The following is a 14,613-nucleotide window of genomic DNA, read 5'->3' as shown; positions in this document are numbered from 1 at the left end:
TTAAAGATTCGATGTTTGGTTGGATGTGGTGGTTCACCCTTGAAATCCCAGCACAAATCTGTGGAGGATCACCACAGATTTGAGGTTAGCCTGGTTTACGTAACGAGTTCCAGGCAAGCCAGAGTTACATAGTGAGACACAAGAAGGAGCTTTGGGCATCCATGCTGGGCTGTGCGAATGGTGGAACGTGCCTGTATCCCCAGCTCTTGGGAGACTGAGGCATAAGGATTGCTTGAGTCCAGGAGTATAGAGCCATCCTGGGCAATTTGGTAAGGCCCTATCAAAGAAAAAATTGGGATTGGAGATATAGACAAGTTGGTAAAGTGCTTGCTTAGCATGCATGAGTGAGGTCCTGGGTTCGAGCCCAAACAACACATAGAATTGGTGTTGTGGTTCATGCCTGCAATCCCAGCTCTGGGGAGACAGAAGCAGGGGAATTAGGTATTCAAGGTCATCCTTGGATATAGACTGTCTTCAAGGCCAGCCTGGGCTACATGAGAACCTGTTCCCAAAAAAATCAAAACAAAAAAATTGGCACTTTGGAATTGGCAGGTGTTTTAGTTACTTGTCTCACTGCTATGACAAAAATACCTGACAGAAGCAACTGAATGAAGGGAGGTTCTATCTTGGGCCACAGATAAGGGTGTAGTCCACCATGGGGTCAAGGTAGCGATGGCAGCTGTCATTCAAAGTCAGGAAGCAGAGGGTAAGGGATGCTAGTGCTCGGCTGGTCTCCCTCTCTCCCTTAAAAAAGCAAACAAAACAGAACTTTTTTCTGTTTCCATTTTCCAGTGTGTGTGTTGTGCATGTATGTATCTGCATGTTTGTGTTTGTGTGTGCATGCCTGTGATGGGCATGTATGCATGTGTGTGGGCATTAATAGGTTTTCTGTTCCCCCCATAAGAGGTTTCTCTGCCAATGCAGTAACCCAGATCAAGCAGAATGGGAAAAGTATAACAACAGGTTTATTTGAGCAAAGCAACTCCTGGGTAGATTCTGCAGTCCCAGAGGTTCAGGCTGGAGAAGCTATGCCCACAAATGAAAACAAGGAGACTTTATAGATTGTTGGCAAGGGTTAATGATGTGTCCATCACAAGCTGGGTTTGTGCCCAAGTATGGTCTAAAGCTGAGCACTTTAGGCAGGAACTTGGGCAGCTGGCAACCTCAGGAGAGGAAGCTGCAGTAGCCACTAGGAATGTGGAACTGGGCTTTTTGGTGCCTTTCCTTTTTGGAGACTCTCTGAGTGAGTGGGGTTTGGAGAGAGAGACATGAATGGGGTTTTCCCGATCATGCAGGGCGAGTTGCAGGTTCCAACCTTACAGGCATGTGTGTATGCAACCATGAGGTGGTATCAGGAACCATCCTCCATCATCCTCTCAACTTATTCATCGAGGCAGTGTCTCTCAATCAAACCCAGAGTTTACTGATATGGCTAGTCTATCTCTGCTTTCTGAGGCTGGATTACAAGTGGACATCCCCCCCCCCCAACCCCTCTACCTGGCATTTTAGTAGGTGCTGGGGATCTGAACTGTGGTCTCAACACTTGCTCAGAGAACTAGCTGCTTTTCTGTGGCTGTGATAAAACACCATGACCAGTAGTGACATAGAAAAGAAAGAGTTTGTGTTGGCATACGTTTCCAGAGGGAGAGGTCACCGTGGCAGCAGAGGCTTGACAGCAGGCAGCAGTTAAGCTGAGACCACATCTTCAACAACATGCAGAAAGCAGAGAGAGAGCTGGAAGTGTGGAGGAGCATACAAACCTCAAAGCCCACCCCTAGTGACGTCCTTCCAGTAAGACTCCACCTGCTAAAGGTTCCTTAACCTCCCCAAAGAGGACCACCAACCGGGAACCAAGTGTTCACATACATTAGTCTGTGTGGGACATGTCTCATTGTATAGACCAGGCTGGCCTTGAACTCACAGAGATCTGCCTGCCTCTGCCTCCTGAGTGCTGGGATTAAAGGCGTGCGCCACCACCCAGCTGAAGATAATCTTAAGCAACATTTCAATTTAAACTCATTTTTTAAAAATCTAACCAATAATATGCAGTTATATGTGGAATTACTCACTTGAGGCCTTCTGTCAGAACTCAAGAAGCTTCAGTTTTTGGGGGTACTTTGAATTTTGGGGTTAGAGATAGTCAGCTTGTACTAAGTGGTTTGGTAAGAAATTAGACCTCAAGTTGGGATGGTGGTGCACATCTGAATCCCAGTGCTATGGAGGTGGAGGCAGAAAGGTCAGAAATTCGGGGTTATCCTTGGCTACATAGCAAGTTTGACAGATCCTGTCCCAAAATATAGAAACTCAACCAAACCAAAAGAGAAAAAGAAATTGGACCTTGCTCGTGGTCAGTGGGAGACATTGGTACTTCCACTACCGGAATGAGATATATGTCACGGTATAGTGTCTTCTTGTGCCACCATAACCAAATACCACCCACAGTGGCTCAGAAACTAGAAACATTTCTTTTCATAGTTCCAGAGGCGAGGTCCAAGGTTAAGGTCAAGGTGGGGTTAGGTTTGGCTTCCTCTAGGGTCTCTGTCCTTTCAGGCTGTTGCCTTCTCTGTTTCCTCTCATGACCTTTTCTTCTCTTTTTGAGACAGGGCCTCACTTTGTAGCCATGGCGTGGGACTTGGTGTGCACACTGGGTTGTCTTGAGTTCACTGGGATCCACCTGCCTCTGCCTTTCAGGTGCTGAAATCAAAAGTGTGCACTACCACTCAATGATTTCATGGTTTTTCTTATGTGTGCATCTGTGTTTGTTTACACATTTCACTAGAATATGAGCCCCTGTCCCCCAAAGACAAGTGATAACATAAGTGCTTGTGGAATAGTGAAGGAATGTGTGTGAGCACTGAGTGGCCCCTGGGATCGCCCTCTAGCTCTGTCTCAAAACTACTGCAGCAAACTGCACTGGCTGGGTGGAGTCAATAACAGAAATACCGGCTCATCTTCTGGAGACCAGAGTTCAAGATCCGAGTGTCCCCAGAGTCAGTGGTGGTGGGGGGGTGTCTTCTATTATCATTCAGTATTGGAAAATGAACCTAGAGCCTTGAACATACTAGATGAATGCTCTGTCACTGAGCACAGTCCCTCACTGGGTGATTCTACGTAGGAACTCTGCCATTGAGCCACACCTCCAGCCCCTCACTGTTGGATTCAAGGCAGGGACTCTGTCACTGAGTCACACCCGCAGCCCCTCACTGGGGGATTCTTGGCAGACACTTTGCTGCTGAGTTCAATCCTCAGTCCATCATGGTGGAGAAATCATGCCAGCCAGTTAGCTCCAGAGTAGTGTGTGGCTTAAGAGCACTGACAGCTGGTTACATCTACCAGACAATCAGGAAGCAAAGGGAAGCATGGGACTTTCTAAAGGTCCCACAAGTTCCCAAAGTAGCACCACCAGCTTGAGGCCAAGTGTTCAAACACTGGAGCTTATGGAGGATCCTACCAGCAAGCCTGACCTGAGCCTGAAGGCAGAGAGTCAAGACCTTCCATGCACAACAGCCTCCTGAGACCCGGAGAGGGTAGAAGCCCAAGCGTACAGCAAGCTGGACACTTAGTGTCCCATGATCTTTGCCATATGTCTCACTTACACACACACATTTGTAGCTGGAGTTTTCTCCAGTCCTGCCTGGCCCACAGTCAAGACAAATCTCTTTCACCCGCCAGTCCCACGGCAGCTCAGACCCAACCAAGTAAACACACAGAAACTTATATTGCTTACAAACTGTATGGCCATGGCAGGCTTCTTGCTAACTGTTCTTATATCTTAAATTAACCCATTTCTATTAATCTATAAGTTGCCACATGGCTCGTGGCTTACCGGTATCTTAACATCTTCTCATGGTGGCAGCTGGCAGCGTCTCCTCTCCCCAGCCTTCCTGTTCCCAGACTTCTCCTCTCTGCTAGTCCCACCTATACTTCCTGCCTGGCTACTGGTCAATCAGTGTTTTATTTATCAATCAATAATCCACAGCACACCTTTGTTATTTGGGAAGGAAAGTTGCCTCCGGTTGGCTTTCCGCCCTTAACCTGTGTCACCACCATAGTACTTCTAGAAGGTGAAGTGAACACTCTGACCCACTTAAACAGTGAGTCTCAGACAGGCGTGGGAGTGCACATCTGTAACCCCAGCACTTGGGAGGTTGAGGCAGGAGGCTTGTTGTGGGTTTGAGGTCAACCTGGACTCCATGATGAGTTCCAGGCCAGGTAGAAATATATAACAAAACCTTGTCTCAAGACAAAATAAAACAGGGCCTGGTGAGATGGCTCAGTGGTAGAGGTCTTACAGCCAAGCCTGACAATCTGAGTTGGATTCCCTAGGACCCACATGGTAGAAGGAGAGAAACAACTCCTATAGCTCTCCTTTGGCCTCCACATGCATGCTGTGGCATGTATCATCCCCACTTCCCCCACAAATAAATGAAACAACAGGACATAATAAAATCACCCTTCCCCCAAGCCAAAACCCCAGTGAGTCTCCTAAGTAGAAAGGTGTGCATTATTCAGGGACTCAAGGATTGGGTGGGCACTCAGTCTTTCTTCCCAACATGGCATGGCTCCGTCTTCTATTTCCCCAGAGTCTGGAGGCTCCACATAGCCCTCTTGAAGCTACAGAAGTGGTTCAGTAATAATGCATAAGGGCGATGGTTAGCTCACTCTTTGCTCATGGAAGATCATGGATTGCCTATCCACAATCCCTTTCCACAACCCAGCCTCCACCTCATTGTATCACCTGCCCTTGGTTCCCAGCTGTTCAATGTGGAAAAGGAGACAAGTCCCCCTGATCCCGTTCTCCCTGTTTCCTCTTCTGCTGGAGCGTGTGCTCTATGGCCACCATCCCATACTTGTAGTTTCTGTACCAGCAGATTCAAACAAGGACAGCTAAAAAAAATATTCATAAAGAATTGCATCTATACACACACACACACACACACACACACACACACACACACACAAATCTAAACATTTATTTAAAAAATGCTTCTAGCTTTTTGCTGCCAGACATTCACGCTCTTTGTGTCTTATTTAGGGTTACTATTGTTGTGATGAAATACAACATGACATGCCAAGGACTCAGTCACATGACGGCATGTCATAACATATTTCCTCACACTGTGGGAGAATATGAAAAAGTAGCAAGGGCGTGTGTGGGGAAGAGGCCAAAACATAACAACCTGTTTCTGTGATAACTAATCCAGCCCTGAGAGACCTAATTTAGTCTTTTGAGAAAAACATTTATCTCCTTCTCTTCCTTCTCCTTTGTCTTCCCTTCCTTCCTGCTATCTGTTAAAAATACTTATTTTTTTATTAGTGTGTCTGTGTGTGGATATATGCACACGTGTGCAGGTGCCTATGGAGACCAGAAAAGGGTATCAGATCTCCTGGAGCTGGAGTTACAGGCAGCTGTGAGCTGCCAGGCCTGGGTGCTGAGAACTGAGCTCAGGCCTTCTGGAAGGGGAGTGCAAACTCTTAACCACTGAGCCATCTCTCCAGCCCTCTTCTTGTCTTTTGATACAAGGTCTTATAATGTAGCCTAGATTGGTCTTGGACTCACAATGTAGTTTAACATCTAACTTGGCTTTTAACTCAAGTCAATTCTCCTGCATCATGCAGGAGCTGAGAACTGAACCTGGGTCTTCTGCAAGAGCAGGAGTGCTCTTAACCACTGAGCCACCTCTCCAGCTCCTTGTTTTAAATTATTTGTGTTTGTGTGTGTGTGTGTGTGTGTGTGTGTGTGTGTGTATGTGTGTGTGTGTGTGTGTGTGTGTGCACAAGAGAGGGCAGGTGCTCTCAGAGGCTAGAAGAAGGCATTAAATCTCCTGGAGCTGGAGTTACAGGATATAGTGAGATACCTTGTGTAGGGGCTGGGAACCAAACTCAGGTACCTGCTCGTAACTGAACTGTCTCCCTTGCTTTTTTCCCTGTTATCAACAGGCTTTTACTATGTAGCCCTGCTAGCTTCAACCTCGTGGGTGATCCTCTTGCTTCTGGCACTCTTGTGCTGGGGTTATAGGGTTGTGCCACCACGCCAGGCTCTCCTAACTGTCTCCTAAAGGTCTACCATCTTTCAACACCATTACACTGGGGACCAAGCTTCCAGCATACAACCATCTTGGGAACAAGACCTCTTAAAGCATGGTGTCCTCCTAGGAAGACATGGGGTGATGGCTGAACTCTTTTGGAAGATAACACATCAAGTCCAGTCAGCCTCAGGTAGTGCTGACGAGCTTAGAGTACATACTGTGACCTCAAGACTTTGCTCCAAGATAAATTCCCCAGCAGATTAAAGGCTTATTGTCTGGGGTGTTTATTTGTTCTCCAAGGAGTGTTCCAATGAGACCCGCCCATAGGAATGTCAACACAGGGGCCCGGCTTTCTTTCTTTTCTCTTACCTTTGTTGGGTGAACTTGAAGCAAGCACACCATGAGTCACTGTTCCCACCTCCTCCTAGAATTGTCCCATCAGAATTCTAAGCAAGGATGACATTACAAACCTCTAACACTTTCAGGATAGACTAAGCCACATACACTTGGCATGTGTGAGTATGGTGTTTACACAGGGGAAAGAGGAAGCTTTGCTGGGTTGTTTGGAATATGAAAAAAATTACAGGATTGAATGGCCACAAAACATTTTCAGCATCACCTGGCATAGAATAAACAGTTAATAAAGGCGATCTCTCTGTGTCTTGGAAGAGTCCATGCTTCTAAGGCGCAACCTGTTTGTTCTATGAACTCTTTGAAATTCATAACTCCATTTTTCCTGAAAGGAACACATGGTATAAAATCAGATTAGACTGCAACTAGGGACCACATAATTGACTATACTGGGATTATTTTAAAAGATGGATTGTTAGTAATTAAGCCAGGGCAGGAAGACAATCTAAAAAAATCATTCTTGCAATAAAGTCACTGTTGACAGAGGCCAGCAGAGGGCAGCTGTCAGGAAACCGGTTTCTAAGTCATTTTCTGTGCCAGGGCCCTTTGCTCGGGGACTGAGTTACATAAGAGGCAGCACCAAGTTGTGCCTGCTGAACATTCCTTGGCTCACAGCAAGAGTGTGTTGGAACCATGGCTTGGCACCCCGCTTCAGTAGAATCTGGGGGGGTGGGGGGAATGTCTCAGGGAGACACTGGGAGTGACTCTGGGGTTCCTTCCCTGCAGGTACCTTCAGCTCCCTGGGCACAGAGAGATCAAAAAGTCTTTCTAAAACATAAATCAAAGAGGGTTGGTGCTGGCAGCTGGGTGGGGGTGGCACATGCCTTCAATCCCAGCACTCAGAGGCAGAGGCAGGTGAATCTCTGAGTTCGAGGCTATCCTAGTCTACAGAGGGAGTTCCAGGACAGCCAGGAATGTTACAGAGATGAAACCCTGTCTCAAAGAAAAAGAGGGTTGGTGCTGTGGCCAGGGCCAGCCTGGGCTACAGAGTGGGACCCAGTCTCAAAGCAAAGCAATCGCACTAGAGATGTAACTCCGTTTCAGCAGTGCTTGTCAGCACACCTGAAGCCCGGGTACCATCTCGAGCACAGCATGAACTGGAGGTGGTGGCTCACGTCTTTGGCTCTAGAGCTTGGGAGGTGGAGGAAGTGTGCTCAGGAGTTCAAGGTCATCTTCATAGTGAGGTTGAGGGTAAGACTGGGTTACCTGAGACACTGCATCAGCACTTCCCCCCACCCCTGGCCACACACCCCAGAAAAAGGAAAACTCCAACTCCACCAGAACAAACACAGATCAGGTACTGACATGTAGCTCAGTGGTAGAGTATGTACTGGTCTTCGTGAGGTCCTGGGTTCAATGCCTAGCACTCTAACCCAAAATCATATTCAGTCAAATCTCTTCTCTACTCATAAGTTTCCGTGCTTCAGTCTCTACGACCAATCCATTCTCCTTTGCCCCGTGCCCAGGCACATTCACTTTGTGCCGGCAGTGCCGACCCTCTGGATATTTCTCCGAACTCAACCCACACAGCAGGGCCTTTGCACCTGCTGGTCCCTCTGGGTGGAGCTGGCCTCATTCAGACAACTGTGCCCAGCACTCGCTCCTCTTGGTTCTTTTTCCAATGAGCTGTTCCCAGCAAGAGATCTCTTGTCTATGTATAAAGATAAATGGCTGATGCCTTGTGTGGCCTGGCTGTGATTTATTTTATTCTTTCATATACAGGGGATGTGTGAGAAGGACCCAGCCTCAAATGTCACCTATGAAAACAGGACACAGGTCCACTGCAGCCTGTGTGAAGCCGGCAACAGAAAGACAGCCAGGTCATAGCCACACGGTGGTTGACCTTAGCATGGGAGGTGGGCTTGGGTCTCCCTCAGCTGCAGAGTGAGCTTCAAAAGTAGGTGTCTTGTAGGGTTTCTGTTGCTCTGAAGAGACACCATGGCCATGGCACCTCTTATAAAGGAAAAACATTTAATTGGGGTGGCCTACATTTTCAGAAGTTTAGTCCATTATCATGGTGTGATGTGGTGGCGTGCAGGCAGACATGGTGCTGGGAAAGAAGCTGAGAGTCCTGAATCTTGACCCGCAGGCAACAGGAAGTGGTCTAAACTGTAACACGGAGGGTAGCTTGAGCAAAGGAGACCTCAAAGGCCACCCCCACAGTGAGACACTTCCTCCACAAAGGCCACACCTCCTAATAGTGCCACTCCCATTGGGGCTGTTTTCTTTCAAACCACCACAGTAGGGCTGTAGATTCAGGGTCCCAGGAGGCAGCAAAGATGTGGGTGAGAAGCACAATATGTCAGATAGGGAAAGGGCTTGGCATGGGCCAGAGGCTCTTTCAGACATGCTCAGTTCCCTGCTGGCCAGGGAAGTGGTGATCCAAGGAGGCTGAGAGACAGTTGGGAAGAGGGGGTCACAGAAGAAGGTGGAGCTTGCTGAATAGTGTTTTCCTCTGAATTCAAAGCTCCTGGAGGAAGGCTTATAGGACGAAGATCCCCAACACTAATGAAACTTACTAGCCCAAGATGCTCAAAAAGTTGTCAGAGTCACAAAGCCCCTAGCCAAAGTTATAAAAGCAGCAAACAGTTGCTCCTGGGAGGAGACTCTTTAGTGGAGCTGCCTGCAGCCCGTGTGGAGAGTTCCAGGGGTGCGGCTTTCCTGAGTCATCACCAATGCTGGGGTGCACTTTTTAGTGCTGCAGTCGTCATCCATGCCACAATCAATAAATAACTCATTTATCTTCCTGTAAGTCACCCCAATAAACTCATTGGTTCAATATTTATGTGTATATTTATTAAGACAGGATTTAGAAGGATACAAATGAAAACCTCAATCATATTTGCCTCTAGCCTGTAGATCTTCTCATTTTGTATTCTTGTTCCACCTTAAAAAAATCAGTACTGAGGATTGAACCCACAGTTTCATACATCCTACGCAAGTCCTCTACCACTGAGCCACGCCCCAGTTCTTCACTGGGGGATTCTAGGCAGGGGCTCTACCACTGAGCCACACCCCCAGCCCCTCACTGGGGGATTCTAGGCAGGGGCTCTACCACTGAGCCACCACACCCCAGCCCCTCACTGGGGGATTCTAGGCAGGGGCTCTACCGTTAAGCCACACCCTAGCCCCTCACTGGGGGATTCTAGGCAGGGGTTCTACCACTGAGCTATATCCCTGGCCCTTCACTGGGGGATTCTAGACAGTTGCTCTACCACTGAGCCACATCATCCCCTTTTCTATGCTTTTTGTGTATTTGATAGTTTGTTTTTGAGACAGGTTTTTGTTTTGTAGCCCAGGTTGGTCTTAAACCTGCAGACTTCTTCAGTCTGCCAACTGCTGGGATTACAGGTGTGTGCCACTATTCCTGGCTCTTGACTTTGAAAAAATATTTTGTGTATTTGAGTATTTTCCTGCCTTATGTTTGTGTACTGTACCGTGTTTATGTTCCTGTCCTTGGAGGTCAGAAGAGAGTGTTGGATTCCTTGAAACTGGAGTTACAGTGTCGGTGAGCCATGTGAGAGGAACAGCAAACAGCCTTGGAACTCATGGAGGTCAGCATAAAGAGGTCACGAGAGCCTTGGAGAGGCAGAGCCCGAGGACTGTGTGTGTCCCGAGGACCTCCTGCTGTTACTGAGCACAACTCTGCTTATTACCCTCACGGTCATCACGTCCCTCATCATCTATGGGTTGTGTGAACACTCTCAGGGGGTTTCTAGCCCCTCACTGGGTAGTGTTACTGGTACTTACAATAACAGCGATTGACTTTTCCCAAGTGTTGCTGCTGGAGCAGATTCAACCACCACCCTTAGGAAGAATTTAGACATGTAGAATTGTTAGTAAGGTTAGGTTAAGGTGTTTTTGTTAGTGGTTTTGAGGTAGAAAATCTTGGGGAACGATTTAAAGTTTAGAAAGGCACACTTCTGTTAGTTAAGCCAGGCACTCGCTGAGGTCAGGGAACAAAAACAACAGCAGCCCGGCCGTTGCTGCCTTTCTGGCTAGGATAGGTTGGTGATCAAAGGTGATGATTAGTTCCTTGTACCCATTTCTGCCCCTAGCTTTCTGGTATGATTTAATTAAAAACTGTCCGTGAGTGGGTATGCACTCTGAGAATTTAAAGTAGAAATGACTGTTTTTCATATATAAAAGTCTAGATTTGTGACTCTTTTAAGGTTTTTATTTTATTTATTTACTTATTTATTTATATAAAATTACCCATTGAGATAAATAATAAAATGATTGATCCTTTCTTTGTAAAAGAACTGGCTGAGAAAAAGACATTGCTTGCTTATACTCTGTTAATCTATAACAAGTTGCTTAACTATGAATGTATATGGATCTTTGGAAATCACTTGTTTTTTACATGTAATACTTAGAAGGTTTACTCATGTAAGGGAAATGAGAAACATTCTGTTTTTTACTTGTATTCATTGTAATCCTTCACTTGAAAAATAGAATGCAACCACAATGTAATTTTTATACTGCTTGAAAGATATTGCTGGGGTATATAAGCTGTAATGAAGAAAAAAGAGAGAGAGATATGAGAGACCCTGACATTCTGGAGATGCGTGCATGCGTGCTTGCGTGCATGTGTATGTGTGTTCTCATTTTTCACCTGCCCCAGAGAATTAAGTTTTACTCTCTCAGAGAAACAGTCTATTGTGTGAGCAGTCGCCGACTCCACGCCTCCTCTGGCGCTGCTGAGAGCTGGTTTTCATCAGTAGCCTTACAGGTAATTTTTAGTTATTATATGGGGGATGGTAATGAAACCCAGGTCCTCTGCAAGAGCAGCCAGAGCTCTTAATCACTGAGCCATCTCTCCAGCCCCTGATTTCTTCTCTCTTTTTCTTTCTTTTTTAACAAGTGTTTGCATTTCACAAGCAGTTAAGGTTAAACTATTTCCCAATGTGCATTGCTGTGTAATTTTTATATAACTCTAACAAAAGTGGTTATGAAAAAACTATTATTTTGGATTAGATGGGCTTTACTTTAGAACTTTCAGTGTATGCTTGCATTTAGATTTTTTAAAAAAGCAGATGCAGATGGACACTGTTCTAACAACACCTTTGGGTGTTTTCATTGCCTGGTACAATCTGCAGCTCCTGAATGAACTGGGCATGCTCAGGAACAAGTGTGATTGGCACAGATCTGGGCTTCCTTGCACCTATTCACCTGAGCCCAGCTGTCCCATCTGTCAGAAGACAGGAACTGGCTTATGTTAAAGAAGGAAGAACAGAGAGGGCTGGCATTCTCCCCAGAGTCACACAGCACGGACACTGCCCAGAGAAGGACAGGAAGGTAGGGCTCCTCTCAAAAGTGCCATTGGTGTCTAGAAACTTCTCAGGCTGGAGTGAAGCAGGTCCTGGAACTGGTCAGGGCCATGAAGGATGGAGTGGTACCCTGTAGGAGGAATTGGCACAGAGGATCATGGCTGCCCACCCAGGGCAGCACCCAGAGATGGCCTCCTGGCATATGTCTCCCAAACTCTAGGGCCTACTCAACCCTAGGGATAGAGGATGTGAGACTGTGGGCTATCAGGTCTGCTCTCTCTGGCAGGGTTCCTGCAACCTTCTTACTATGCAACATGAGTTTAGCTATGGCTACCCAGCACAGCCAATGAATTACAGATGCACCTTGTCTTATAATGGGTCAACCAAAGGTCCATAACCTTGTTGGAGGTGAAAGGTGTAAGGACGGCCTGACACACTGATGGTTTTTGTATCACAGGGCCCTGCAGTGTCATGATCGTGTAGCTGATGGAAGCCGTGGCTGGCTCACCCAGAGTTGAAAGAGAGCATTGCATATCACTGGTAAGTACATGATCACAGTTAAAAACTCCAGAGCCAGGGAGTGGAGAGATGGCTCAGCAGTTAAAAGCCCTGTCTACTCTTGCAGAGGATCCTGGTTCGATTCCCAGCACCCACATAGTGGCTCACAACCATTTGTGACTCCAGTTCTAGGGGCTAAGTTTCCCTCTTCTGGCCTCTGTGGGCACCACACATGCACATGGTGCAGACATACATGCAGACAAAACATCCTCGAACTGCCCAGCTCCCCACCCTGTCCCCAGCTCCCCACCCTGTTTTCAGCTCCCCCACCCTTCCCCCAGCTCCCCCAGCTCCCTCACCCTGTCCCCAGCTCCCCACCCTGCCCCCAGCTCCCCCACTCTGTCCCCAGCTTCCCTACCCTGTCCCCAGCTCCCCCACCCTGTCTCCAGCACCCCTACCCTGCCCCCAGGTCCCTCACCCTGCCCCCAGTACCCCACCCTACCCCCAGTACCCCACCCTGTCCCCAGCTCCCCCACCCTGTCCCCAGCTCCCCATCCTGTCCCCAGCTCCCCACCCTGTCCCCAGCTCCCCCACCCTGTCCCCAGCTCTCTCAGCTTGCTGTCTCTCTCTCTCAGCTTGCTGTCTTTAGCTTCCCAAGTCTCTGTGGCACCAGGTGCTTACTGAGCACCTACAAAAACACCAGGTCTCATGCTTCCCAGCACTCCTTCTCACGATACACCTGTACCATTAGTGTCCCTAAGTTTTCCGGTGAGAAAATTTAAGGCTCAAAGCTGAGTAGGCCCTTGCCCGGGGCTTTTCAGCAACACAAAACAACCAAACTGTGATGTGGACTGGAGTTTGTCAGACCCAGTGCTTTACTATGACTTACGAGCACTTCTTAGAGGGGGGCCTCTTGGAACCCGCACAGGGGAGGCAGGGATGAATTCACCAGTGGAAGGAAAGCTGAGAGGCCCAATCTGGGGAGCTGCTGCTGGCCTCTCCTCCGTCTCAGTGAGTCATTTCTCATTCCCATTAGCAGTATTCATTCTGCAGGTAAGAAGTCTGTTACTTTTCTTTCTTGAGATAGGGTCTCATTAGCCCAGGCTGCCTGCCAGGACTGTGTAGCCACCATAACTGGGTTATGTCTTACTAGAGATCAAACCCAGGACTTCGTGTATGCTAGGCAGTCACACGCTGTCAACTGAGTCACATCCCCAGCTCAGGGTATCTGTGTATTGTCACTAGCCCTGTCTCTTTGTTCCTTATCCAGCCGTGGAAGCCCTAGAACTCTCTCTCCTCACCTCTCACCATCCTCGTCTGTCTGTCTGTCTGCCTCACATTCTCCATTATCAGGCTCTGAACCAGCCTGAGTTTGACACCCGACTTTATTTCTAGACCCAGTGGGCCCAGAGGCAAGCTGTCAGCCACGTTGTGCCTCACTGTGTCACCAGCAGAATGGCGGAGGAGAGCAGCACTTTGGGTATTTTTCCTCACTGAAAAGATCAGTTCTTTGAGAATTCCATACCGTGCATTTTAATCACATTCACACCCTCCAGCCAGCTCCTCCTAGAGTCACACCACTTCTCGAACCACTCAAGTTTGTGCCCTCTTTTTGCTTTTTTTTTTTTTTTTTTTTTTGGTTTTTCGAGACAGGGTTTCTCTGTGTAGCTTTGGACCCTGTCCTGGAACTCACTCTAGCTCAGGCTGGCCTCGAACTCACAGAGATCCGCCTGGCTCTGCCTCCCGAGTGCTGGGATTAAAGGCGTGCACCACCACCGCCCGGCCCTCTTTTTGCGTTTTTTTTGTTTTTTGCTTTTGAAACCAGAACATTTATTTTATGACTGACTGAAATCCTCAAGATGAACCGGATGCTGCAGCAGCTGCCAACAGCCGCCCTCTTGGGTTTCGGTGTTGTCCCTTCACAGAATCCATGTCTGAATCTTCGATAGACAATTTTCAGGTGCCTCATCCGCCCAGTCCCGGTAGTGTTTCGTCTCTTAGCCTTGGCACTCCAGTTATCCTTTCTCTTGCGCTTGGCTGGGTAGCCACACTTGCCACAGGTCGACTTCTGAAGGTGGGAGGCCTTAGAGCCACAGCGGCGGCAAAGCGTGTGCATCTTATTGCGACACTTTCCAAAGGATGACGTTCCTTTCGTCATCTTGCTTCTGCCGCGGAGGCCAAAGAGCCTCTTTTTGCTTTTTAAAGAACCTTTCAAGTTCAGTTTGGGCAGCAACACTAGACCGTCAGAGGACTAAGTGGATTATTCCATGCAAAGGATACGATGCCTTCCCATCATGCTCCCTGAATAAGGACCTGAGCTGCCCAGTAAGAGCAAGGTCGTGGGTTCACAAAAGTCCATGGTGGCGTCCTGCCAAGCTCACGAGTGTGTGAAGGTCCAGGTGTAC

The 14,613-nt window shown here is 47.8% G+C and overlaps 1 protein-coding gene across 1 annotated transcript; it reads right to left on the bottom strand.

Annotated features, from left to right (window-relative positions):
• Nucleotides 1-621: 621 nt before the first annotated feature.
• Nucleotides 622-14,386, bottom strand: LOC131894531 (large ribosomal subunit protein eL37-like). The gene is made up of 2 exons (XM_059244841.1): nt 14,055-14,386; nt 622-744 (listed from the first exon to the last, which is right to left on the bottom strand). Exons 1-2 carry the CDS (start codon nt 14,364-14,366, stop codon nt 622-624), a joined length of 435 nt encoding a protein of 144 aa, XP_059100824.1. The 5' UTR covers nt 14,367-14,386.
• Nucleotides 14,387-14,613: the final 227 nt, after the last annotated feature.

The sequence above is a fragment of the Peromyscus eremicus genome, chromosome 1, assembly GCF_949786415.1.
Source record: "Peromyscus eremicus chromosome 1, PerEre_H2_v1, whole genome shotgun sequence".
In the NCBI taxonomy this organism is placed as follows: domain Eukaryota; kingdom Metazoa; phylum Chordata; class Mammalia; order Rodentia; family Cricetidae; genus Peromyscus; species Peromyscus eremicus.
This window is presented reverse-complemented; position numbering and strand designations above follow the sequence as displayed.

Excerpts from the sequence above, each read along its gene's own strand:
- LOC131894531 (XM_059244841.1), bottom strand. The coding sequence starts at position 14,366 with ATGACGAAAGGAACGTCATCCTTTGGAAAGTGTCGCAATAAGATGCAC. Across the intron at positions 745-14,054 it reads GGTTCATCTTGAGGATTTCA|GGAGAGAGGGAGACCAGCCG; the intron begins GTCAGTCATAAA and ends TGCTTTTTTAAG.